We start from the raw sequence: 26365 nt of genomic DNA on the forward strand, positions 1-26365 counted from the left end.
TAATTAATAATTTATTAATTAATCATTAATAATTAATGATTAATTATTAATTAGTTATTCACTTTTAGTTATTAGTCATTAATTAATACTCCGTAATTATTAATTATTAATTATTAATTATTAATTATTATTTATTAATTATTAATTATTAATTATTAATTATTAATTATTAATTATTAACTATTAATTATTAACTATTAATTATTAATTATTAATAATTAATTATTAATTATTAATTATTAACTATTAATTATTAACTATTAACTATTAATTATTAACTATTAATTATTAACTATTAATTATTAACTATTAATTATTAATTATTAATTATTAACTATTAATTATTAATAATTAATTATTAATTATTAATTACTAATTATTAATTATTAATTAGTAATTACTAATTACTAATCACTAATCACTAATAACTAATCACTAATCACTAATCACTAATCACTAATCACTAATCACTAATCACTAATTATTAATTATTAGTTAATTAGTAAAAAACAAGGACAAAAAAGTAATTTAGATAGTGAAAAGCCAAAAGCCAACTCCAAAAAGCTAGTGTTACTAGCTTTTCATTTTTGGCGGAAAAGCTAGCTTTTCAGCAAGCTAAAAAGCCAGTTACCAAACACATTTTTTGGCTGTTTGACCAGATTAAAAAGCCAACAGCCAAAAGCCAACCAAAAAGCCAGCAAAAAGCCATTTGCCTAACAAGGCCTTTGAATACAATCAGATACCTGTAAAGAGAGCAAAACAAACCCCTCGTCATATGTACATATTTTTATACCTGAATGTGTATATTTTTTGACTGTATGTGCATATTATTTGACTCAAATATAATGTGGTGTTTTAGAGAATTAAAAATTATATTCACATTAAAAAGTGCAAATTTGGCTTAAAAAATATACACATATAGTTCAAAAAAAATGCACATATAGTACAAAACATATGTAGTTCGAAAAATATGCATAAAGGTTCTCACGATAAAAAAAAGTTCTCACCTTAAGGTGGTTCTCACAGGAACCTCACCCTATATATATATAGGGGAGGGATCCGGTGAGAAGTGGTGTTAAGGTGAGAAGCGTGAGAAGAGTTCACAACCGTCCGATCAATACATTTAACGATCAAATTTTCTTTCGTGTGATTACTAATTGCGTGATGCGGTCAGCTGTCCCAGCCACGTGACAAGTATTTGTAATCTAATTTTTTCATTCCCTTTGAATAGTCTAACCCCCCAGTGTTGTAATACGGAGTATTTTTTTCACTCCATTCTCTTCTCTTTCCTTTTCCTTTAAGCTTATGTGCTAATTAAATCTTAAACCATAAAAAATCACATAAAAAATTAGGTAATCTCTACAAATACATCAACAAAGCTTTATAAGTACATCGACTAAGACCTACAGATACATCAACTAAGAACTACAGATACATCAAAACATGAACCTCAATGGAAATTAATGTCATATATGGTGCTGCAACCTTCACCAAATAAAATAAGAATACTCCAAACCCTAAATGCCAAATCCCCTTTTCATCTCCTCACCTCCAGTACAGAAGACACACAAATACACCAACAATATATCATAGATACATTACAGTTACATGGTAAATACATAGAAAATACATTTGAGATACATCAAATTAAATTCGTTCTATCATTATTCATTCAATTCCCAAATTAGTGCTAACACCCTACAAAAAAATTCGAAGTGGGTGAAAAATTAATTAGCAATTTAGAACAATATATATGCAAATAACTAAGCCTATAGATGGAAATTTACTAGAAGGAAGCGATTGATATATGTAAGACTAATAATCTTTGTTGCCCAGAAAAAGCTTATGGGATTAATTTAAATTTAATGGAGGATGAATTAAACAGAGAAAAAGCTCGGTTGTTGCCCAAAAGTCCTTGATTTTGGGTAAGCAAAGAGGAGAGAGAAAGTGGGAGAGGAGGGGGATTTAAGTTGGGTGGTCAATTTTTTTTTTAAACCCAGTTAGATGCCATTAACAAGCTCAATAGAGCTATAAGATAACAGGGACGACCAGGCGAGAGGTGGGGGAGAGAAGTGACAACACGTGGACTCTGATTTCCGAAATTACGATATTGCATTAATTAGGTCGAAAAATCTGCTTCGTTGATTAACTTGATCAAAGGGTCTTAAACACTTCTCACCCTTCTCACCTAAATTGTCCTTCTCACATGAGCCTAAACCTATATATATATATATATATATATATATATATATATATATATATATATATATATATATATATATATATATATATATATATATATATATATATATATATATATGGTGAGGTTCCTGTGAGAACCACCTTAAGGTGAGAACCAACTTACGGTGAGAACCACTTTATAACCGTTCGATAAAACAAAATCTGATGGTCATTATACGCACATATGAATATATTAATCTCTTAAAAGTCGTAAATATAGAGTACCAATTGTTGTGGGCAAAATTACCATGCCTTCGTGTACCAATGAGGATGCGACACATGGCACGTATTACGCCCCCTAAGCAGAAACCATACGAAGACTACTCCACAGCATGGGTATCAATCTACGTATCTACAATGTATATGTATTTGTATTTAGGAGTGTATAAATGTATGTAATGTACCTATACCTGAAAAGGGGCCTAAGTAGTAGATATCCCAAGTAGTATGAATAAGCACAATAGGCCCAAAAAGCCCACTATTGCCAAAAGGGGCCAGAGAATTGTAAGGAGAAAGGACACATGTCCTCCTCCCATACCCTAGCCAATCATGTAAAGGGAATATTAGGTCATTCCCACAAAAACCTAGTACTATAAATAGTCCCACTACCCTAGAAAAAGGGGTCACAATCAATACAATCAAGAGCAATTGCTGCTCTGCCTTCTCTCTACTTTCTCTCTCTATAAAAATACAATCTTGTGAAATCCTTAGAAGTTACCGGAAAACCTCCAAGGTATCTCACCGAAAAAACCCCACAACATTTGGCGCCGTCTGTGGGGAGGTACAGTAACATGGAAGATCAAAGACAGGACAACGATACTGGGCGGCCTACGCGAGTAGAGCGGCCACCCCTCGAAAGAGAAATGCCGACTGAACATCATACGCCGGCCACGAGAATCACTGGAGATGCCGCGCGAATATTTGCGGCCGGGCACACCCCGCGTCACGCTGCCGAGGTAGAGGTGCTCAGCGAGGAGGACGACCAGGCCAATCGCACCCCTCTTGGAGGACACCTGGATCCTCGGGCGGATACCGTAATAGAGGAGAACCCTGATATGCCTGTCTCTGTGGGTGCTCTTCGGGCTATTTTGGCTGAGTTCCAAGCTGATATGGGAAAGACAGTTAATGCTGAGGTACAGAAGAGTATGCTGATTTACACCACTGCTGCGGCTGCAAATCATGAGGGGCCGGCAAGCAATAGGCCAACACTTTCTTTGCGCCCCCCAAACGTCTGGACCAGGCAGACAGGCGAGGACCTGAGGAGGCAGCCGCCAGCGAGTCAGCCCAATCAGGCAATGTCTTGCCTACCACGCCGACTGCCACAGCGGCTGATCGGAGAAACGTCCCGAGGACGTGAGCAGCCATGCGCAGAGCAATTGCCTGACTCTGAGTCTGAACTTTCTGACACTGGGTCAACCCCCGTCATGCCGGATAGACCTCTCCCTCATCCAACTTATACGCACCTGAGCCAGGCGCGCCCAGGGGTCACCCGTCCAACCCGTCAAACTCGCGGACGCGAGTCTTCCCAGCGGGTACCCTACTCAAGGCGTCAAGATCCTGTGTATCACATTCAGGAGGGGGTGTCCAACATGGCCCTAGGACACACCACCCCTTTTGCAGCCTCCATCATGAGAGCCCCGAGGGAACCCAAAGTCAAGCCGCCCAACATTGATGCTTACGATGGGACCACAGATCCAGACATGCACCTCTTGGTTTACCGGCATCACATGTATGTCCAAGGAACAACTGACTCAACCTGGTGTAAGTATTTTCCGGGCACACTCAAAGGAGTAGCGTCTAAGTGGTTCGAGAGACTTCCAGCCGGAACTATTCGCTCTTTTTCGGAGCTCGAGTTATTGTTCTCTACTCGGTTCATGGCTCACAAGGAAGAAAAGAAGACGAGCATGCATCTGAGTAGGATTCAGCAAGGTAAAGACGAGTCTCTGAGCAGCTATGTGAAGAGATTCAATCTAGAGGCAGGGCAAATTCCGGATTTGCCAGATGGTGTTGCATTCGATAACTTCATTCGAGGGCTTAAAAAGGGCTCTTTCAAGTTTGATCTGGTAAAGAAAAGCGTCCGAACAATGCCAGAAGTGCTTGATGAGGCCGAGGCCTTCATCCATGCAACAGAGATTTGCAGCGTCCCGAAAGATCCCAGAGGAAGTGATACCGCCGAGCCGGCGGCAAAAAAGGAGAAATTCGAAAAGAAGAGCCGGCCTAACGGGACGTGGGCTATTGCAAAAGAGTCAGACAGGGCTCCCGGGGCGGCAGGCCAGAAACGGTCCAGAACTTATGATCGGGAGCGATTTGAGTATAACACAGACATGTACACAATTCTGATGGACGTTGGGTCCAAATATGACATTGATCGTCCATTTCCCATGAAGTTGCCACCAGAAAGTAGGGACCCCAAACTGTACTGTCACTTTCACAGTATTATTGGGCATGACACCAAAGAATGTAAGAGCTTGAAAAAGGCATTGGACGGCCTAGCCGCCAAGGGATTCTTAAAGAGTTATATCAGCAGGAACACGGGAGGTTCTGGCAAACCCTTCTACAAGAAGAACAAATCCCCTCCATCAGAGGAAGTTGGGAATCGTACTGACCCAGAGTGCGTAGCAGTCATCTCCGGAGGATTGGCCGCCGGCGGGCCGACCATGAGGGGCCAGAAGGATTATGCCAAGCGATTGGGGCAAGTGATGTTGTCCGGCAAGGCCACAGCTGACCCGTTTCCAAAAGTTGAAATCGGCGAGGCCGACCGTGGGAAAATCTCCACCCCGCATGACGATCCTTTGGTAATTGAGTTAAAGGTTGCTAATCTGAGGGTTAGGCGTATTTTGGTCGATACAGGAAGTTCGTCGGACATAATTAGTCTAGAGTGCTTGAACCGGCTGCAACATGATTCCTCAAAGATTGAGAAAATCCACTATCCCATTATAGGCTTCGGAGGTAGTATCATCCATCCAGTCGGCATTATTGCGCTTCCTCTAAGGATGGGAAATAAAAAGGAATCTCGACAAATGGACGTCCGTTTCCTCATAGTGAAAGACTTGACGGCGTATAACATCATCCTGGGGCGTCCTACCTTGAATAAGGCAAAGGCTGTCATTGTGACTCATCTGATGCTCCTTAAGTTTATCTGTGACGATGGGAGTGTCAGCACTATACATGGTGATCAGCAACAAGCTAGAGATTGCTATCTAACCACCTTGAGTCCAGAAGCATGGGGGACGGGTGAAGAGAAAGAGACATCGGGAAACAAACGAAAATGTGGCGACACACAACCCAAAATCGTCAAAGAAACATTAACTATCACAGCAGGGCACATGGAAGAGAGACGCCCAGAGCCTGTTGGGGCTCATTTCGATGTGGTATTAAACACAGACAAACCTGACAGAATAGTGCCCATCGGGATTCCTCCTGACGACCCGCTGGCGGCAGAGTTGGTCCACCTACTGAGAGAGTTTGAAGATATCTTTGCATTCACAGTGGACGAAATGCCGGGTATTGATCCTGCTGTGGCCGTCCATAAGCTGAATGTGGACCCAAACTTTAAGCCGGTTCGTCAAAAGAAAAGGAACCATGGGGAGGATAGAAACCAGGCGGCAGCAGCGGAAATACAAAAGTTGATGGAGGCAGGGTTCGTCAGGCCTAGTCAGTACCCCGACTGGGTTGCTAATGTGGTCCTCGTCAAGAAACCCAATGGCACCTGGAGAATGTGTGTTGACTACACCAACCTCAATAAGGCATGTCCCAAGGACAGTTTCCCATTACCTAAGATTGACCGGCTTGTCGACTCTACAGCAGGGCATGCTATGATGAGCTTTATGGATGCATACTCAGGGTTTCATCAGATCCCGTTGTGGCCTGACGACCAGGAAAAAACGTCACTTGTTACTGAACAAGGCCTTTACTGCTACAAAGTGATGCCGTTTGGATTAAAGAATGCGCCGGCCACCTTTCAGCGTCTTATTAACACTGTGTTCATAAAGCAGCTCGGCAGAAATATTGAAGCTTATATTGATGATATGATCGTGAAAAGTAAGCTGCGGGCGGCACATATAACTGATCTTAGGGAGACATTTGAGACTATTCGAGCTTACAATATGAGATTGAACCCTAAGAAGTGTGTGTTTGGGGTGACGGCAGGCAAATTCTTAGGTTTCTTGATTGATGAAAGGGGAATTGAAGCCAACCCAGACAAAATCCAGGCAGTAATTGATATGAGCTCACCAAAGACAGTAAAAGAGGTCCAGCGGCTCACAGGTTGCTTGGCCGCCCTGGGCAGATTCCTTTCCAGGGCTGGAGACAAGTGCCACTACTTTTTTAGGGCAGTCAGAAAGAAGGCCAAGTTTGAATGGTCGGACGAAGCCGAGGCGGCATTGGTCAGATTAAAGGAACACCTGCATACCTTGCCTCGTCTTGTTAGCCCCTTGCTAGGAGAGACTTTGTACATGTATCTTGCCGTGTCCGAGCACTCGTTGAGTGCCGTTCTACTGACAGAGAGGGAGGGAATACAGATACCAGTATACTTTGTCAGTCATGTTCTTCAAAATGCTGAAGTTAGATACCCCACAGTGGAAAAATTTGGCTTAGCCCTGTTCATGGCCAGCAAAAAGCTCCGTCCTTACTTCTTAGCTCACAAAATAGTGGTCTACACAGATCAACCGCTCAAACTGTCCTTTACGAAGCTGGAGGCGTCAGGACGAATGCTAAATTGGGCAATAGAGCTGAACGCCTTTGATATCACCTATGAGCCGAGGAAAGCTGTCAAGGGGCAGGCATGTGCCGACTTTATTGTTGAAATGACGAGGCCAGACTTTGCCAAGAATACAAACACGGTGTGGACAGTGTATGTAGATGGCTCATCCACACAGAATGGATGTGGAGCTAGGATAATCTGTCACTCCCCAGAAGGAGATACTTTTGAGTATGCTATGCGATTTAACTTCCAGGCGTCAAATAATGAAGCCGAATATGAAGCCCTGCTTTGTGGCATTAAAATGTGTAAGGCGGCAGGCGCCGAGGAGATTGTAGCACTATCTGACTCCCAACTGATTGTGAGCCAAGTTAATGGAACCTACGAAGCTAGGGATCCGACTATGGTCAAGTACATGCAGGCCGTCCATCAGGAAGTAGAACCACTGAAGAGTTTTGAAGTAAGGCAAGTCCCTCGTTCGGAAAATAACCAAGCTGATGCCCTGTCAAAATTGGCAAGTTCCGCGTCTTGTGATACCCCTCGGCACGTGTTTTGGGAGGTAAAAGAGCACAAAAGTGTTGAGCAAATGGAGGTGGAAACTCTTGATAGGACGTCCACATGGATGGATGACATAGTAAACTTCAAAATGAATGGAGTCTTGCCAGAAGACTCAAGGGAAGCGGCAAAACTTCAGAAGAAATGCTCTTGGTTTGAAATGTGGAACGGCACCCTCTACAAAAAGGCCTACTCCCGTCCTTTGTTAAGATGTGTAACGCCTGAGAAGGGGCAGGAAATTCTAGAAGACCTTCATCAGGGGTTGTGCAGCTCGCATATTGGTGGAAGGGCTTTGGCTGAAAAGGAACTTCGAACCGGCTATTACTGGCCGACTCTTAAAGAGGACGCAATCTCACTGGTCAAGAAGTGTGACAAATGCCAGCGTTTTTCTCACCTAATACACCGACCGACACGAGTTCTGACGCCCATCACGAGCCCAATTCCATTTGCTAAGTGGGGGATGGATCTTCTAGGCCCATTTACGGCCGCACCAGGAGGAAGGCGTTATGTCATCGTTGCTGTAGATTACTTCACCAAATGGGTGGAGGCAGAAGCGCTCAAAAACATAAAAACTACTGATGTGAGAGCATTCATTTGGAAGAACATCATGACTCGCTTTGGGATTCCACAAGCTATCGTCTTCGATAATGGGCCCCAGTTTGAGACGCCTAAGCTGAAAGAGTGGCTGGCAGGCCACGGCATACACACTTGCTTTGCATCAGTCGGACGTCCCCAAACCAATGGCCAGGTTGAGGCGTTCAACAAAATTATCTCCGAAGGAATGAAAAAGAAGCTCGACGAAGCCAAAGGTCTATGGGCTGATGAGCTGCCAAATGTCTTATGGTCCATCCGCACCACGGCTAAGAATTCAACCGGTGAAACACCCTTCTTGCTAGCCTATGGCGCCGAGGCTGTCCTACCCATAGAAATGTGTGAACCAACGTTGAGAGTCATGCTGTATGACGAAAATGCTAACTGGGAGACAATGAAAGCAGCCCTGGACTTTCTGCCCGAGGTTAGAGGAAATGCAGCGCTCAGACAACAGCTGTACAAGATAAGAATGGCAAGAGAATACAACAAGAAAGTCTCTAATAGTGCTCAAAGTGGGAGATTTTGTCCTCAGGAAAATGGAATCCACAGGACGAGCAAACGAACAGGGTAAGCTGACGCCCACCTGGGAGGAACCTTGTGAGATCTATGATGAGGTTAGAGATGGAACCTACCGCATTCAAGACATGCAGGGCCGGCCTATTTTGCGCACTTGGAATGCCGACAATCTCAAGAAGTATTTCTTCTAGATATGTGTTAAGCTTTGTCTTACTTACCACGATCCATTGCCCAAGGGGCGGCCTCTAATGGTCATAGTAGGGTAGTAATTACTTTTGTAACCGGCTAAATTCGCCTTGCAAAGTTGTAAATAATACTACTCTATTTGTCTCGTAATATTTATTGCTCGCACAATGAATATAAAAATGTACACTCAAAGGCATAACCAAAGCCTAATTGTATGACGGCCTGAGAAGTGGCCCAGATTAGCAAAAACTCTCAGCAAGACTAATTGTTTGAAGCCTAAGAAGTGGCCCAGATTAGCACCAAGTTGTAGGCTGATCACCTATCCAACTTCCTTCCCAGTATAGCAATCCGCTGGCCAACCAGTACGACATGGTAAGTGCCAACGGCACAAATAACCTTAAAATCATAGGTTGTTCAAAAGCTCAGCGGCACGAACAACTTTGAAATTTAGGTTGTTTGTTCAAAAGCTCAGCGGCACGAACAACTTTGAAACATAGGTTGTTTGCTTAAAAGCTCAGTGGCACAAATAACTTTGAAACATAGGTTGTTTGCTCAAAAGCTCAGCGGCACGAATAACTTTGAAACATAGGTTGTTTGCTCAAAAGCTCAGCGGCACGAATAGATTTGAAACATAGGTTGTTTGCTCAAAAGCTCAGCGGCACGAACGTTTGGCCGTCCATTCCATTTGACGAGCATGTCTAGCGGCAATCATACCTATTGATTGACTTGCGTCAATCAATATCGTTATAGACACGCTCGCCAAAGAAAGCGACGACCACAGTAGTGCCTAGCGCATGCTCAGTTGCCTGCGGCACGAACGTCCTTGGAAAAAGGTTGGTTGTGCAGAATGATTGGCCGTCCATTCCATTTGACGAGCATGTCTAGCGGCAATCATACCTATTGATTGACTTGCGTCAATCAATATCGTTATAGACACGCTCGCCAAAGAAAACGACGACCACAGTAGTACCTAGCGCATGCTCAGTTGCCTGCGGCACCAACGTGCTTAGTGTATACTCAGTTGCACCTTGGCTATCATACCTATTGATTAAGGGATAATCAAATTACGAAGAACAAATAAATGCGAGATAAAAGAAGCAACAAAAATAACCTATTTACTTATAAAACAACGCCCGTAGAAAGGCGTGCAAAAGTAGCCCAGAATTCAAAAACAAAAAAGAAATTGTTGTGTGCTCAGCAGGCACAATTATACAGACGCCAGCGGTGCCAAAACTTGAAAAAATGATTGCTTTTTCCCTTAGGCATGAGAACACTTGAATAAAATTCTGAAAAACTGGGAGGGAAGCAAGTCAGGGAGCAGCCGCATCGTCTTCATCATCAGAAGGTACAAACTCTGGGGGCGGCTGACCGAGACGCTCAGCAGCCAACACAGCGGCACTGTGTTCCAATCGCCGCTGGAACCACGTAAGATCATACTCTGGCATGTGGTTTTCCCAGGCATGCTTAACAGCGTCCTTGACCGCTTGCTCCCCCTGATCATAGGACTCCAGAAGACGCTCGCGCAAGGTGCGAACTTGCGACCTGGCCGTCTCCAGTTCCCCCCGAAGATGATCGGCTTCCTCAGCCGCCTGTTTGACTTGAGGGTACTCCCGCAACTGATCCTGAAGCGTCCGTATTTCCGCCGCCGCTGTCTTGGCCTCCTCGACCATCGCCACCATGTCTTTGTCCTGCGCCAAGATCTTCTTAAGCAGCTCGGCCTTGTCAGACCTCAATGAAGCTACCTCCTTTGCTTGAAGGTCTATGGTCGTCTGCATCTGCAGGCGGACCTCTTCAATGAATTTGAACGCATAGTCACCATGGTGGGTGGACTCAGCCACCTGAGCTTTGAGCCCCTCAGCAGTGCGGGTCTTCCAACCCTTGCAGAATTCCATGCGGCAGAACAACTGCAAAAGGAGCTACATGTTAGTAAATGACTTGAAAAGGAAAACAAGTACAAGCAAAGTGGGAAATAGACTCACGTCGAGTAGAGTGGCCTGGATTGCACCAAACTGGGCGTCAGTCTTGCGGCCAGGAAGAGAAGCAACATACTCTGCGGGGACGGCCTTAAATACCTTACGGCATATAGCCACCCTATCCTTTGACGAATAGCGAGGAGTAGCGGGTACGTTCTCGTCCTCTGCAGCAGCTGCATCCTTCCCTTTGTCTTTAGCTATAGGAAAAACAACGGCCTTAGGATGACGCGGAGAGTAAGAAGAACTGCCAGATGAGGCTCGATACGTTTGAACGACGTTCGAATAATACTTACCGCCCGATGACCTAGCTCGGCGGGCCACCTCCGCAGGTATCTGGGAACGGACGTCGGCCGGAATTCCAGAAAGAGGGTCCTCCAACTCGTCAGGATGGCCACCAGACTTTGATTTGGACACCAAGTCCACAACCAGAGACGGCTTGTCCACGCCAATCTCATCGTCATCGGGGCGACCCCCCTCAGCAACCTTTGACTCGTCCTTCTTCACAAGACGGCGGGGTATAGGTTTGGGCTTTTTGAAGGTACTCGGAGTCTCCGAGCCAGCTGGCACGGCTCGTTTCTTCAATTGGGACAGAGTCGTCCCCTTTTTCTTCCCTGACGCCTTAGCCGCGTCCTTAGCTTGCTAAAAAAGAACGTAAAGGACAGTCAGATATTTGGCCTCGTGATGAATTACAAGTCACCCACTGAATAGTGGCTCGTCATTAAAAAGGACGCCCGTCTTGAAAATGACGAGGCGTACCTTATCAATTACAAGTCACTCACTGAATAGTGACTCGTCATTAAAAAGGACGCCCGTCTTGAAAATGACGAGGCGTACCTTATCAATCTCAAGTCACTCACTGAATAGTGGCTCGTCATTAAAAAGGACGCCTGTCTCAAAAATGACGAGGCGTACCTTATCAATCACAAGTCACTCACTGAATAGTGGCTCGTCATTAAAAAGGACGCCCGTCTCAAAATGACGAGGCGTACCTTATCAATCACAAGTCACTCACTGAATAGTGGCCCGTCATTAAAAAGGACGCCCGTCTCAAAATGACGAGGCGTACCTTATCAATCACAAGTCACTCACTGAATAGTGGCCCGTCATTAAAAAGGACGCCCGTCTCAAAAATGACGAGGCATACCTTATCAATCACAAGTCATTCACAGAATAGTGGCCCGTCATTAAAAGAGACGCCCGTCTCAAAAATGACGAGGCGTACCTTATCAACCACAAGTCACTCACAGAATAGTGGCTCGTCATTAAAAAGGACGCCCGTCTCAAAAATGACGAGGCGTACCTTATCAACCACAAGTCACTCACAGAATAGTGGCTCGTCATTAAAAAGGACGCCCGTCTCAAAAATGACGAGGCGTACCCTATCAATCACAAGTCACTTGTGAAAAAATGGCTCTTCACCAAAGGGACGCCCGTCTTAAAAAGTGACGAGGCGCACCTTGGCAACCGCAAGAAAAACACTAACTTAAGGGCACGTCATTAAAAAGTGACGAGGCCTACCTTAGCAAACACAAGTCACATGTCAAGATAACGGCTCGTCACTAAAAAAGACGCCCACTGTAGACACTGGACGGGAAAAGCTTAACTTGCAAAGACAACGACCTAAGAGAATACTCACCTTCTCCTCCAACTCGGCCTTGGCTTTCTGCATCTTGGCCTCATAGATGTCGGCCATGTCGCCCTTCCCAATATCCGCCGCCGATAACTTGCTCATCCCTTCCTCTGTGAACAAAAAGAAATCCAAAGTTAGAAAAAATGAATAGACCAACGCGGAACGGCACATAATTTGGCATACAACCTCGAGTCATAGAATATCCTAAGCCTACGGCCGCTAGAAAGGCCTCATTCCGAAACTGGCTAATGTGCGGCAACCACTCGGCCGACACATGGAAAGTCTTGTCAAATGTTAAGTGGTAAGTGTTGGCCTTGAACAGGACCATTATTTGATCCCACTCCTCGGCAGTAAGGGGTGGAAGGGGCTCGTCACGGTCCATATAGTTGGCGTTGCAATTCCAGCGGCTCATCCTCTCATACATCTCCTGGTCGTCCGTGTAAAACACGACCCACCTTTTCCTCCACATATGCCATTTGCTGAGCTTGCCGACCACTGTATGGTATGTACCACGGCTGCTCAGATTAAACCACCCTTTGGCGGCACTGGGGGAACGAGAGAGGGAGACCAGATGCAGAAAAGCGTTGAAAGACGGCTCCACGTCGTCCAGCGCACATTTGGCAATATAGCCAAAGATATCAGCCCACGAGTTGGGGGTCAGCTGGGCCACCCCAATGTTAAAACCATCTAACACTTCCACAACGAAGGGGTGTGGAGGGAATCTCATGCCGAGCTTGATGGATGCGGCATACACGGGGAATTCTCCCTCGGCAAGCAGGCTGACGGTCAAGTCCAGACCGGCCGGCACACGCATCTGGTACCCCTCCCCCACGCAGAGGTCATCCCTCATCTTGGCCCCATGCCTGTCTAGCCACCGCATCCAGCCTATGTCTGGGTGAATCTCCGACGGAAGCAGTTGGGCCTCCTCCCGTCCTCTGGGCCTAATAGGCTGGGGAGCAGCCTCTTGCTCCTCGGCGGCCGATGGCAATGGAGCGACGCTTGACTCCCCCACTGCCTGGCTCGCTGTACCCCCTGACGAGCTTGCCGTTTTCTCCTCCACCTCGACATATTCGTCGATCTCTTGAAAGAGTTCGGCATATTCTTCGTCGGCTGCCGGGGCGGTGGAAGAATATCTCTCCCTAGGGGGTGTGAATGTTTCCTCCCGCAAGCGCAGACGCGTAGGATCTGCCGTTTGATTGGTTCTAGCCATGCCTTCTGCATAGTGAACGAAGCACGGCTTAGGAGTGACCAACAATGAAGAAAAAGACGCGATTGGACGTCCGCCCCGACAAAAGACGAACGGCGGAAAAATCTCAATTAAAACCTTCAAACCCTTACCTAGTACTAGGAGGTCGGCCGCTAACAAAGGGAAAAATGACGAGGGGATAACAAAAACAAGAAAGAAAGGCGAAAACTAACCTTGAAAGATCTGTGAAGTACTTGGTGAAGAACAAGTTGAGTTTGGTGAAGAACAGGTTGAGTTTGGTGAAGAACAAGTTGAGTCTCGCGGTGGCCGGAAATCGCCTGCTGGTGGTGGGAGTTCGCCGGAAATCGCCTGTGTATAGCTCTGTGAAAATGAAATGTAATAAATGAATTTTACCCCCCTCTATATATAGGGAGGGGCAAAATGGAGAAAGGTGACACGTGTCACCACCTCAACACCTGTTCCAGAGACGAAGATGCAAATCAAAGGTCAAGAAGCGATACCCGGAAAGTGTTTCCAGAAATGCCCTTCTTGAGGGGCAAATGTTGTGGGCAAAATTACCATGCCTTCGTGTACCAATGAGGATGCGACACATGGCACGTATTACGCCCCCTAAGCAGAAACCATACGAAGACTACTCCACAGCATGGGTATCAATCTACGTATCTACAATGTATATGTATTTGTATTTAAGAGTGTATAAATGTATGTAATGTACCTATACCTGAAAAGGGGCCTAAGTAGTAGGTATCCCAAGTAGTATGAATAAGCACAATAGGCCCAAAAAGTCCACTATTGCCAAAAGGGGTCAGAGAATTGTAAGGAGAAAGGACACATGTCCTCCTCCCATACCCTAGCCAATCATGTAAAGGGAATATTAGGTCATTCCCACAAAAACCTAGTACTATAAATAGTCCCACTTCCCTAGAAAAAGGGGTCACAATCAATACAATCAAGAGCAATTGCTGCTCTGCCTTCTCTCTACTTTCTCTCTCTATAAAAATACAATCTTGTGAAATCCTTAGAAGTTACCGGAAAACCTCCAAGGTATCTCACCGGAAAAACCCCACAACACCAATAAATGCATATTTTTAAACTAAATGTGCATATTTTTTGAACTAAATATGCATAATATTTCAACTATATGTGCATCTTTTTTTTCGAGATGAATATGAATTTTTATTTTCACCTTACAAAAAATATGCATATTTAGTAAACATTATATGCACATTTAGTTTTAAAATTATGCATATTCACTTAAAAAAAAGTGTACAACTTTTTATTCAATGTTGCCTCTGCATTTGCACCCTTCTTCCTTCACTTACGCTTAAGTGATTCTTCTTGCTGCAGCAAATTCTGAATCAAATGATTTAAAAAAAACCAATAATCAATTAAAATTAAATTGCAACTAATTGCTGTTAGGGGATGAGATTGAGATTGAGGTTGGCGTGGATGAGAAGTCGTCATTAGAAATGAGTGGCTACATTATTTGCAGATCCAATCCCTCCACCAACAAACATATTACTAGTTGTAAAATCAAAGTGTCGTTGTTGCATTCATTCCAGACTCATACACCGCCGGCAATGGATGTACCATTTCGTGTTTCCACCACCACCACCACCACCACCTTCTCCTTCTCCTTGGTTGAGCTCTAGCATTAATCCACCTCCGCCGCCCCCTCCTCCTTCCATGTGCATCATCTGAGCTGTTGATTTATGAGCCGAAGTACGATTAACGTGGGTTCTACCTAGACCTAATTGAAGCCAGGTGGTGCTATTGCATTTTTCGACAATACCTCTCCGATGATTGTTGATGAATATGACGGTGGCAGAGGCTTAGGGGTTAAATTTTGTGCAATAATTATGATCTTCAAGAGAGAGAAAGAAAGAAAAATTTGACCGGTTTGAACTTTGAAGGGAAGAGTCAATTTTTGGGGAAGAGAGAAGGAAAAGATCGACCAGTACGCGCGTCTTTTTACTTGAGAGGGATTGAGTTAATCTCATCCGTTAATTTCGTGTAATCAACGGCTATAAAAGTGGTTCTCACGTTAAGATAGGTTCTCATAGGAACCTAAATATATATATATATATATATATATATATATATATATATATATATATATATATATATATATATATATATATATATAGGGGCCGGTTCTCATGAGAACCCCTCTTTTAATGAGAACTCTCGCTCTCAACCCTTAGATTTTAATTGACGGCCACGATTAACGCTCATTAATTAAGCTGCCTCTAACGTATAACTAAAAAAAAAGTGTCGATCAATTTGGTTTGGCAATCTTGTTTCTTTATCACTCACGAGTTACTATCATTCACGATTCTCGTGATAATCATCAAATTAGGAAAACAAAGTACAATACAAAATACCGATCATCATCGTCTTCTTTGTTGTGGAGCAATCAAATACAACAAACCATCGCTTATCCGAAGGTATAATCGTTTTTTCCGATAACACCATTATATAGTTTTCCCACAACGATGTACGTAAACATATGAAATACTTTTTTTTATGATGAATTAATCTTCTAGTTTACACCGTAATATGAACGACATTATGAATGATGATTATTTTGTGGTGTTTATTATGTTTGTAAACCTAACCTAATATTGCTATGATATTTTAACAAGTAATCCAAATTCTCATAATAAACAGTTTAACCATTTTGGACGAAAATTTTGTCAATAAAATAATTTTTCTGCATAGCCATATTGTATTTATGCATATTTCTCAAATTTATATATTATTTTTGAAGGTTCTAATATGAATGAGATTCAACAAGAAGAAGACGAATATGAGCCTAACCATGACCAACTACAATTTGAAAATGAAGAGCGCGTTGAACGTCAAGGAGGAGAAAATGAGACGCCTAACAAATGCAGAAGTCCTATGAGTGTAATTAAGGAGTGGGTTCCTGTATGTGAAGATGATTTGAAACCAAAAGAAGGGATGGAGTTTGACAACCTGGAGGAATATGAGAAATTCTACAAAAAATATGCTCATCAGGTCGGTTTTAGTGTACGTAAATCATCTAGCAAAAAGGATAAAAAAACTGGGTTATTGAAGTATAAAACGTGTGTATGTGCAAAAGAGGGATTTAGAGAAGCTAAATACGCAGGTAAGCAAAAAGTAAGAAATGTGAAATTGAGTAGGGAAGGGTGTGAGGCTCTGGTTGGTTTTAAAAGGACGCCAGAAGGTAAATATGTAGTATACAAATTTCACGAAGGTCATACCCATTTAATTGCAACTCCTAGAAAGTGCCACATGCTAAAATCAAACAGGGGAATTACTAATGTCCATAGATGCTTGTATAAGGCATTTTCTCGTGCCAATGTTGGTGCAAGTAGAGCGCATCGTTACATAAAGGAACAAGTGGGTGGGTATCAAAATGTTGGATGTAGTAAGCAAGATTTGAAAAACTTCCAAAGAGATTTGAGCCTTCATATTAAAGATTATGATGTTGACATGTTTATTGAGAACTTCAAGAGTAAACAAACAATTGATCCTTCATTCTATTTTGCATATGAGATAAACAAGGCCACGCGCCAATTGAGACATGTGTTTTGGGCAGATTGCATTTCTAGAAAAAATTATGCATTATATGGAGATGTTTTGTCATTTGATACTACTTATGGCACTAACAGATATAAGATGATCTTTGCTCCATTTACTGGTCTTGATAATCACAGACTTTGTATTACATTTGGAGCATCATTTTTGGGGGATGAGAAAGCTGAATCTTTTTCGTGGTTATTTGAAAAGTTCTTAGATGCAATGGAGGGTCATAAACCTGTTTGCATCATTACTGATCAAGATCCTGCTTATTTCAGAGATGTTTTCTTAGGAGTTGTATTACGGACGACGTCGAGGTCTGAAAGTGAAAATAGTTTTTATTGTAGTTTCACAAATCCGCATTTGAGTCTAGTGGAGTTCTGGATGCGGTTTGAGAGTGTTGTAGAATCACAGAGACATTCTCAATCAATGTCTGACAATGATAACTTTTCTTTAATTCCTGAACTAAAAACAAATAGGGATTTGGAGAGACATGCAAGTCAAGTCTATACTTTCACTAACTTTTACAAGTTTCAAGAGCAGTTGTGGCTTGCTTGTATGGATTGTGAAGTTGAGGACAAGAAAGAGACAGAAGAGGGACTAGTTATAACAATATCTAATCATGCTAGAAAAAATGGGAAGATGCGTGAGGTTGTATATAACTCTCTTAGTCACGTGGCACGCTGTTCGTGCAAAATGTTTCAATGTGAAGGCATTCCATGCCGACATATATTATGTATTCTGAAGGGAAAAGGTTTGTCTGAAGTTCCAGGTTACTATATCTTGAACAGATGGACCAAGATGGCAGCAAGCAAGTCAATTTTTAACGTGTCTAGTAACCTTTTGGAAGGTTGTTCCAAAAGAGATAATGAGGATAAGATCATTTCTAATAATTGGTTGGAATTCATGAACTGCATGAATTTGGCAGGAAGAGACCCTGAAAAACTAACTCTTATCTCAAATGAATTACAAAATGTATCAAAACAATTAAAAGAGTTCGAGAGTAATCCCACTGAGAGCAAGACACAAGAGTTGGAATCTTTTATCGGATCAAGTGCACCGAAAGAAGTTGAGATTCTTCCACCAAAACAATCGAATACCAAAGGATCTGGTAAACGTATGAAGGGGGGAAAAGAGAAGGCAATGGAACAGCAAGAAAAGAAACAGAGACATTGTAAAAGTTGTGGTCATTTGGCATACCATGATAGCCGAAATTGCCCTGCAAAGCTCTCTATTTAACCAGGTACCCTTCTTTCTGTTTAATATGTAATTTAAATTTAGTTTTTGTTTTGTCTTACTAATTCCTTTGTTTTCCTAGGGTGTTTTGTTGTTGTATGTTGTCTGTGGTTACTACTTTGGCTCTAGCTGCTGCTGGTGGTGGTGGTGGTGATGGTGTTGTTGCTGCTTTTGATGTGGTTTTGCTGCTGCTGGTGGTGGTGGTATTGCAGATGTTGATGTGGTGGTGATGGTGATGCTTTTGATGTGGTGTTGATGCAACCGTTTATTTTTTACCATCTGCTGTTGTTTTTTTTCATTGGATAATAGGGCGAATTTTGTGCTAGTTCTCGTTGCTTGACTACTTGTTACAGCAATAAGCTGAAGTATGTATTATGTATCATCGTTTTAGGGTCACAGTTTGGTATCAAACTCAATTGTGTCTTGTGAGCAGTTGATGTACTTAAAAAAGTCTGAATATGGCTTATGCAGAAGAGTGTCTTAAGGTAATTTTCTCCTTGTTGCACGGTCAGATAATGTGACTATTGGATCAAACTAAAAATCATTAATAATGATGTTAATATGGGTATACTGCTTCAGATCAATTCAGGGGATACTAATTTCTAGATCAATCATACCAATCATGATTCATGAGGAGACAACACTGGCACAAGCAATTAGTATCTGGCCTGCATACTAAAATCAATAAGGTAATACCATCTTAGGAATGGTCCTTGAAATGGCATACTCGCATACTATAAGTTTTAAAGACAACCTATGTAGGAATCGAACCCACGTCCCCTATGCATATCATATGCATAGTGCTCTACCATTTGAGCTAATAGGTTTTAGCACAACTCCAACTACAGATTATTGAAAGCAAGCAAGAACAAGACTTCAGTTTTCACCCATCACATATTTCAGAATATCAGAATGCAGGGCAGTTAGGATTTTCAGAAAATATTCTTGATCTCCATAGTCTACACAGTCCACACAATATCGTGAGAATGGGATTTAATTTAAAGAGAAACAACCGACTATTATCCTAACTTGCAGTATCAGTTAACCACTACAAACAGCTTAGTACCAGTTACTGCAAACAGCTTAGTACCAGTTATCCATTGCGAACATAAATATATGATTCTTCAATTGTATAATGCAGTTTTACAACTAGCTAAGTAAATGTTAGTCATGTAATCCAACTTGATATTGCCAACAACCGATAATATTTTCCATTGAAAGTTACAATCTACCCCATAATTTTTTGACTTAATAAACCAAATTTCTAAAATTCCCCAATCTAGCTAAAATTAAACTATAAAGAACATATTGATTGAGAGAAAACTAAGTAGACTTGAGACTTCTAATAATCTGTAATCAATTAGAAATAAGACCCCAAAACCTAGAATTTGAAGGAAAAAAATTTAAAAAATAAATAAATTAGAGAAGCATACTTATTTCATGAATCACAATGTTGTATTAGTTTAACTAAACAAGAGGGAGGGAAGGAGAAGAAATTAATAATTACCGATTTCTTGTTATCATCGATTCGTGGATCAAAGGAGTCTCGCGAAAAAAAAAAATCGGCTTGAAGTGATGTTTCCGTTGTTGACGCCGAACGCTCTTTGGTACTTGAATATTTACAATTTGCAGCATTTGAATGTTTACAATTTGAAGGGGGGTGGGATCTGGGAAGGATTTCAAGGGAAGAAGGAGGGTCATGAACCGAGAGGAGAGAGAGTATGAGAGAGATTCTGATTTTAGATTTTAGGTTTTTTTTTTTTTTTTTTTTTTTTTTTTTTTTTTTTTTTTTTTTTTTAAGTTAATGAGTTTTAATAAGCGTTAATCTTGGCCGTCGACCAAAATCCAAGGGTTGAGGACGAGAGTTCTCATTAAAAGAGGGGTTCTCATTATAAGAGGGGTTCTCATGAGAACTCCTCCGCTTTTTTAGTAATTGGATCATTTGCATTTTTCTTTATTCACACATTTTTTTTTACAAGTATTTTGTGATTTATATATGAAAACAAATATATAGCCATGTGAGACATTGTTAGATTTATCTCGACATATACTTTCCATATATCAAATTTTACTTTAAAGAAAAATATACTCCATAAATGAAGATATTAAAAGTATAATTAATTAGTTATGCTTGGCATATGTGAAACTCTAATTGATGCAATTACTAAAAAACGGAGGAAGTATTTCTTTGTGATGTGTCATCTTACGACTTGATGATTTTTATTACAAACAATTCTTCAGGCTTAACCCATACAATAAAAAGGCTGAAGATTCCATACGAACATTCAGCTTCTTACGTAAATTATATTAATTAATGGATACATAGATTTTTAAACTTAAAAATTCCCACAATATATGATGACTTGAAAATTATGTTGAATTACCTCTTGCAAACAACACCACGTCCATTCATACCACTAGCACAATTCATACTAGCAAGTTCCATGGTTTCCATTGAAGTCTCTTCTTGTGAACCACCAAACCTCGAAGCCAAACAATCAGTCGCAAAAATGCTGCTACTTGCATACTCTCTCTCTCCTCCCATAACCGGCATCGATACTCTCATATTCACTCGGCTCACGTAATCATCCCTATAAGTTTTCCCTAATACGCCATCAACCTTTCCAGTTAATGAATAAAACTTAAACCCGAGGTCGAGATGAGCAAAGCGGTCTTCGTTGGTAATGCCATAGTTATGTACCCTAGAATCTTCGTCGGTAATAGGTACTACTTTAGCTGTGATCTTGAGTTTTCCTAGGATTTCAACAATGATGTTGTTGGTTTCACTAGTCCTTGTTATGGTGACTTCAGGCGTGGAAGTGGATGACCATTGAGAGCCTGTTGTTTCGTCTAGGAATATGGGCTCTCCGTCGAAAGCCAAGGAGAGGCGGTCGTTGGCGTCATCCCATGTGGATGTCTTCCTGGCACCAAAGAAGAGACGATGGTTGTCGAAGAGGATTCCAATGGACTCAACCCAAGTAAAGTCACGTCCCATGTTTTCGTTCCTTTTTCCTATCAAGTGTGCGTTGATGTGGAGGTTGGGGTCGGTCACTAGACAGAATTCTTTGTCTTTCTTTCCATGGAAATAGAAGGTAATACCGTCTCCTCCAATAAAGCGCGGGTCTTGACATACTGCTCCCGGATAGTCACAATCTACCATGGACACGACGTTTAATTGATTTGAACATTTAATTAACAAAATACAATTCCTATTAAGGTCACATATTAACAGTAAATGTTGATCCTTAAGTAGCTAGCTAGCATGCATAATTACCTAGTATATGTAATGGAATTGAAATTTATATCCACGGAATTATTTAGTATTTCATATGTTTCTTAATTTGTACCATGGTACGTTGACTTTATGCGAGCTTTGCCACACATGAATTTGACTCTTAATATCTCGAATTATGAATGAGTGATAATTATAGAAAGTTGATATTTAGAAAATATATCATGATATGAATCTAACAAAATCACACATGACTACAAATTTTCTTATGTATGTATGAATCAAAATTGATGACCAAAAGTCTAGTGTGAAGAGCATAAAATCCTAAATGGTGCGATATTTAGGGAAAGGAGGAAGTATAATACTTACTGCAAACGGGCTTGCAAGTGTTGCAATCAACTTGACATGAAGTAGGGCAATTAGCTGGGCATACATGCTCTTGATTGTAACATTGTCCGTAGTTCTTGTTCCTACATCTAGCTCTATTCCTAGAGCCAACATCAGATTTAGGAGGAGAAGAAGGTGTAGCGGGAGTAGTGGGAGTAGGGCTTGGAGGTGATGGTGGGGTTGGGGTAGAAGGAGAAGTTGTTGGTGGTTTAGGGGACGGTGTTGATGGCTTAGGGGATGGTGTCGACGATGGTGGGTAATAGTGTGATGTTGAACTATTATGAGATGATGATCCAGGGTTTCCTGCAGATGATGATGAGGAGGAACCGGAGGAGGCTGATGATGCTGCTGCGGCGGCGGCGGCGGCAGCAGCAGCAGCTGCAGATGCTGATGATGAAGCTGATGATGTGGCGGATGATGCTGCAGATGATGATACGGATGATGCGGCAGATGATGCCGCAGATGATGCCGCTGAGGAGGACGAAGAAGATGAGGATGATCCAGGAGGTGAATGGTGTTCACTAGATGAAGTAGAAGAGCAAATAGGCTTACATGAAGCACATTCAACCTCACAACTATCAGGACAAAATTTAGGACAAACATGCTCTAAGTTGTAGCACATTTTATACTCCTTTTTCTTACATGAAGCTCTTGCAGGATTTTTAGCGATCCCTGGAGGAGTACTCGCCGCCTCAACCACGATGGCCAACAACAAAACTAAGCATCCAAGATGAAACATCTTGGATTGAGCCATTTTGGGATGATCCAAGTCTTGAAAAAACTATGTAATATTAATGATTGATATATAAGAAGATTGGATGAGTGATATAATTAAGGGACTAAACAAATAACTGGGTTTTATAGATGTATAGGCGTTGAAAGTTGATTAAACTATAACCAGGATATTCCTAAGATGTCGGGTCAAAAGTTAAATATGTTCCTTGAAAATAAGTCATATTACACATGTGACATGTATGAGTATCTTCCATTTAACAGCAGAGTAAGCTTAGAGATGAGAATAATTATTAATTAATGGCTCGATCATGATTATAACTTGTATGCATCTAAAGTGCAAATACTAATTAAAACAATCACCTTTGATTGTTAATCCTGCAACAACCATTTTGCAATTAAATTGGAATCACTTGAAGAAAATGTAAGTTTAAAGGCTTACTTTACATGGATATATAAAAATTCAAGTAGATTGATGCTTATCTGTTAATGTGGCTAGTTGTTGGAAAATAGTGAGTATTCCTCTCAAATTGTCCAATAGGATATCAACTCGGAGTTTCTTTGCCTAGTCTCCTTGTGAGGCCGGCATCTAGAGAGTCTCGAGTATACTCGTCCCGGTGAGATTTTGTTAGGTGGATTCTTTAACTTGGTTATAATATCGACGGACCATTAGAGTCAAGTAGGATTATTAAATTCCATTTATTTTCTAAGTTGGCTCTCGTCAAAATTATCCGGTTGTGCATTGTGTACCCAAGAGTATTTTTATGCCTATTGGTGGTCCCTATCACATTTTCCCCTAACATGAGGAGAAAATGTGAGACGGTACACGGCACTACTGGGTACATGTATTATGTTATATGTGGTTCGGGATAGTCTAAGTGCTATATTCAATGTCCTAGAAGTAGTCCGACTACCGGCCGGGGAAGGATTGTTCATAATCACCTTAGTTTGTTATTTTGGTTTATTGGTTAGCTTGTAGAAATAATTTCGCAACTTGATTGTGATGCTAGCTTAGTTGACAAAACTATAAACGAAATCTAATTCATACGCTTGTTTCCAGAGTGTTTGGCCCCTCACTTACCTCTATATTGTGTTTGTAGTTGTTGTAAGATTAAGTCGAGTGGTATAATTATCACTTGTCCAAGGCTTCATATAACGCTATGGAGGGTGTCTACACGTTCCTATTTTAGCCAACTCAAAAGTAGTATCGAATTACATTTTCAACGTTTATACATATGTCTTAAATTCTCTTTTTCTTTTACATTTTCCCCCACTTACATTGTGAATTAGCCTTTTAATTTTTCTTTTTTTTTAAGGAAAGTTAATTCATTAATAAAGAGTCATACGACATCTATAAGAGAAATTTAGATTTTGACTAACAAATACATGACAAATTGAATTAAATAAAGGTTTCCGTCATCAAAATTACGGTTGTTGAGTAGATCTTGCATTGTAGAACGTCTCTCATATATAACGCTGGAACATGCAGCATTTACAGAGAGAGGGTCTAACGATTTGTTGTAGCCGCGAGGATGATTTTCACTTGATCCATCTGAATGTACCCAGAAAATTGATATTTGTTGCGATCCCGCATAAAACTTTACCAACGAACAAATTCTACACAAATCCACTATGAGAGGGGACGACAAACAAAACATACTAAAACTAACTCCACCATAGGGAGACTATATGGTGAAAATTATTAAATTTAAGAGACAATAAGAGCAACTCCAATGGTTGCATTTAGGGACTTGCTTGCAATTTCCAAAACTTTCAAGCAAGTAGCTAAACCATTGGAGCAATTTTGTTAAATTAGCTAGACAAAGCAAATTAGCTCTACCAAGCTAATTAGCTTGGAAAAAAACAACAACTTTTTTTCCTAATTATTAGGAATGTAAACGTAAGAATAGAATAAAAAAAAAAAAAAAGTTAAACAAAAAGCAAGCTACTTGCTAACCATTGGAGCATGTTATAGCTAGAAAATGTTGTTGCTTGAAAAAATGATGTGGCATACCAAGCTACAATGATACTCCCTCCGTATTTTTTTTAAGAGATACACTTGGTTGGGCACGGGTCTTAAGAAGAATAAAAGAAGTGGGGTTGGGGTAGATATTTTAATAAATAAGCACATTGGAGATCATGTCCTTTTGAACAAGTGGAGGTGGGGGTGGGGTGGGTGTAGTTATAAAATTATTTTTTAATTGGATGGTGGGTCATAAAGTGTAGTAAATATATTATTTAATTAGGTGGTGGGGTTGATAAGTTACCAAAAATGGCAAGTGTATCTCTTAAAAAAATACGACCGGAAAAGACAAGTGTATCTCTTAAAAAAATACGGAGGGAGTATTAGCTAACCATTAAAGATGCTCTAACTAAATTAAATGAAAACAGAAAGTCAAAAATAGTCTAATTTCCGCCCTACGACGGCCAAGAAAATAAACATTAGAAAATGAGAGGGGGATAGAGGATGAAAGAGCATTAGCCCCTTAACTTTGTCTGGTAGTAAAATTAACCCCCATAACTTTACAATGTACCCTATAAGTTCTATTAATTGCGAAATTAAACCCTAACCACAATTTTTTTTTTTTTGGTAATTTTCTCACCGGAAAATGTTGACATGGCACCCTATCACAATTAACTTTCAAAAAAACTAAATAAAATATTATACGTACAAATGTATAATATAATTATATAATTAGATTAGGTCCCGTAGAGGCACGTGCAGGCAACGAAAATCTAAAAATTATTTGACCATTTCTTTTATAATTCGTACGTAATCTATTCAAATGAAATATTTCTATGCATAAACGGTTCATAAAAAAAGAATAAGTAAATGAAAAAATGGACTTTTTTAGGAAAATAGTTTTGGCGGGATATTTTGCGCCAGTAAGTGACACGTGTCATTACCAGTGTCTGTTTTAGTATAATGTAATAGATTTAACAACAATCAATACTCAGCTCTTATTTAAGCTAAACTTGTTTAGTTTTTTTTTTCTGGCAGGAACTCAAGAATTATTGATTGCTAAATGTTTGCTTTTGATTTATGATGAATAATATATGATGGGAATTGGAGTAAATAAAATCATCATCATCATCATCATCATCATCATCCATGGAGAAACTTATTAGCATCATCCACCGAGGTGAACGAGAGTTTTGGTAAGCTTGGAGGCTCCAATTGCTGTCTCTCTCAGAATTCCGTCAGTGTTACACCGGTTATCGAAACTTCAGACTAACTGCGATCTCTAAACACAACCTAAACCACCGGATATTCCATCAAATTAGTCAAAAAAAGCTGATGATGCTACAGCTGATCACAAAGGGTTACGTTGAAGATGGGAAAGAGCAGCCTTTTACAAGCCTTTATGAAAATGAAATCTAATGACTTTCTGTTTCCACAAATTCTCAGATAATTAAGAACAAACGGCGATCTGAACACTGATATTAACAATTAGCATAAGGAGGCAAATTGGGCACTGTGAAAATGAAATCTACTGACATTCTGTTTCCACAATTACTCAGATATTGGAAGATTTCTGCAACAATTTGCGTTAACAGTTCCTGACAGTCATCAAACTAGGGCAAAGGGGATATACAAATGAAAAGCACAATC

At 41.0% G+C, this 26365-nt stretch overlaps 2 protein-coding genes across 9 annotated transcripts; one reads left to right on the top strand and one right to left on the bottom strand.

The window, feature by feature from the left end:
• Positions 1-1341: 1341 nt before the first annotated feature.
• LOC110779267 (uncharacterized) lies at positions 1342-22842 on the bottom strand. Of its 8 annotated transcripts, none has more exons than XR_008931026.1 (5): positions 22003-22836; positions 19909-21554; positions 13811-13958; positions 12398-12501; positions 1342-1698 (listed from the first exon to the last, which is right to left on the bottom strand). XR_008931026.1 is itself a non-coding variant. In XM_056840792.1 (5 exons), exons 2-5 carry the CDS (start codon positions 12491-12493, stop codon positions 10099-10101), a joined length of 1227 nt encoding a protein of 408 aa, XP_056696770.1. In that variant the 5' UTR covers positions 12494-12501; positions 19909-20777; the 3' UTR covers positions 2313-10098. The 8 variants fall into 8 exon arrangements, 3 of the variants coding, with proteins under 3 accessions (XP_056696770.1, XP_056696769.1, XP_056696768.1); XR_008931025.1 differs by having other exon boundaries at positions 13811-14053; XM_056840792.1 differs by lacking the exons at positions 1342-1698; positions 13811-13958; positions 22003-22836 and adding exons at positions 2313-10692; positions 10768-10958; positions 11055-11400 and having other exon boundaries at positions 19909-20777.
• LOC110791027 (protein FAR1-RELATED SEQUENCE 5-like) lies at positions 16377-17992 on the top strand. The gene is made up of 2 exons (XM_056839645.1): positions 16377-17816; positions 17957-17992. Exons 1-2 carry the CDS (start codon positions 16377-16379, stop codon positions 17990-17992), a joined length of 1476 nt encoding a protein of 491 aa, XP_056695623.1.
• Positions 22843-26365: the final 3523 nt, after the last annotated feature.

Source organism: Spinacia oleracea, chromosome 3 (genome assembly GCF_020520425.1).
Source record: "Spinacia oleracea cultivar Varoflay chromosome 3, BTI_SOV_V1, whole genome shotgun sequence".
NCBI lineage: Eukaryota > Viridiplantae > Streptophyta > Magnoliopsida > Caryophyllales > Amaranthaceae > Spinacia > Spinacia oleracea.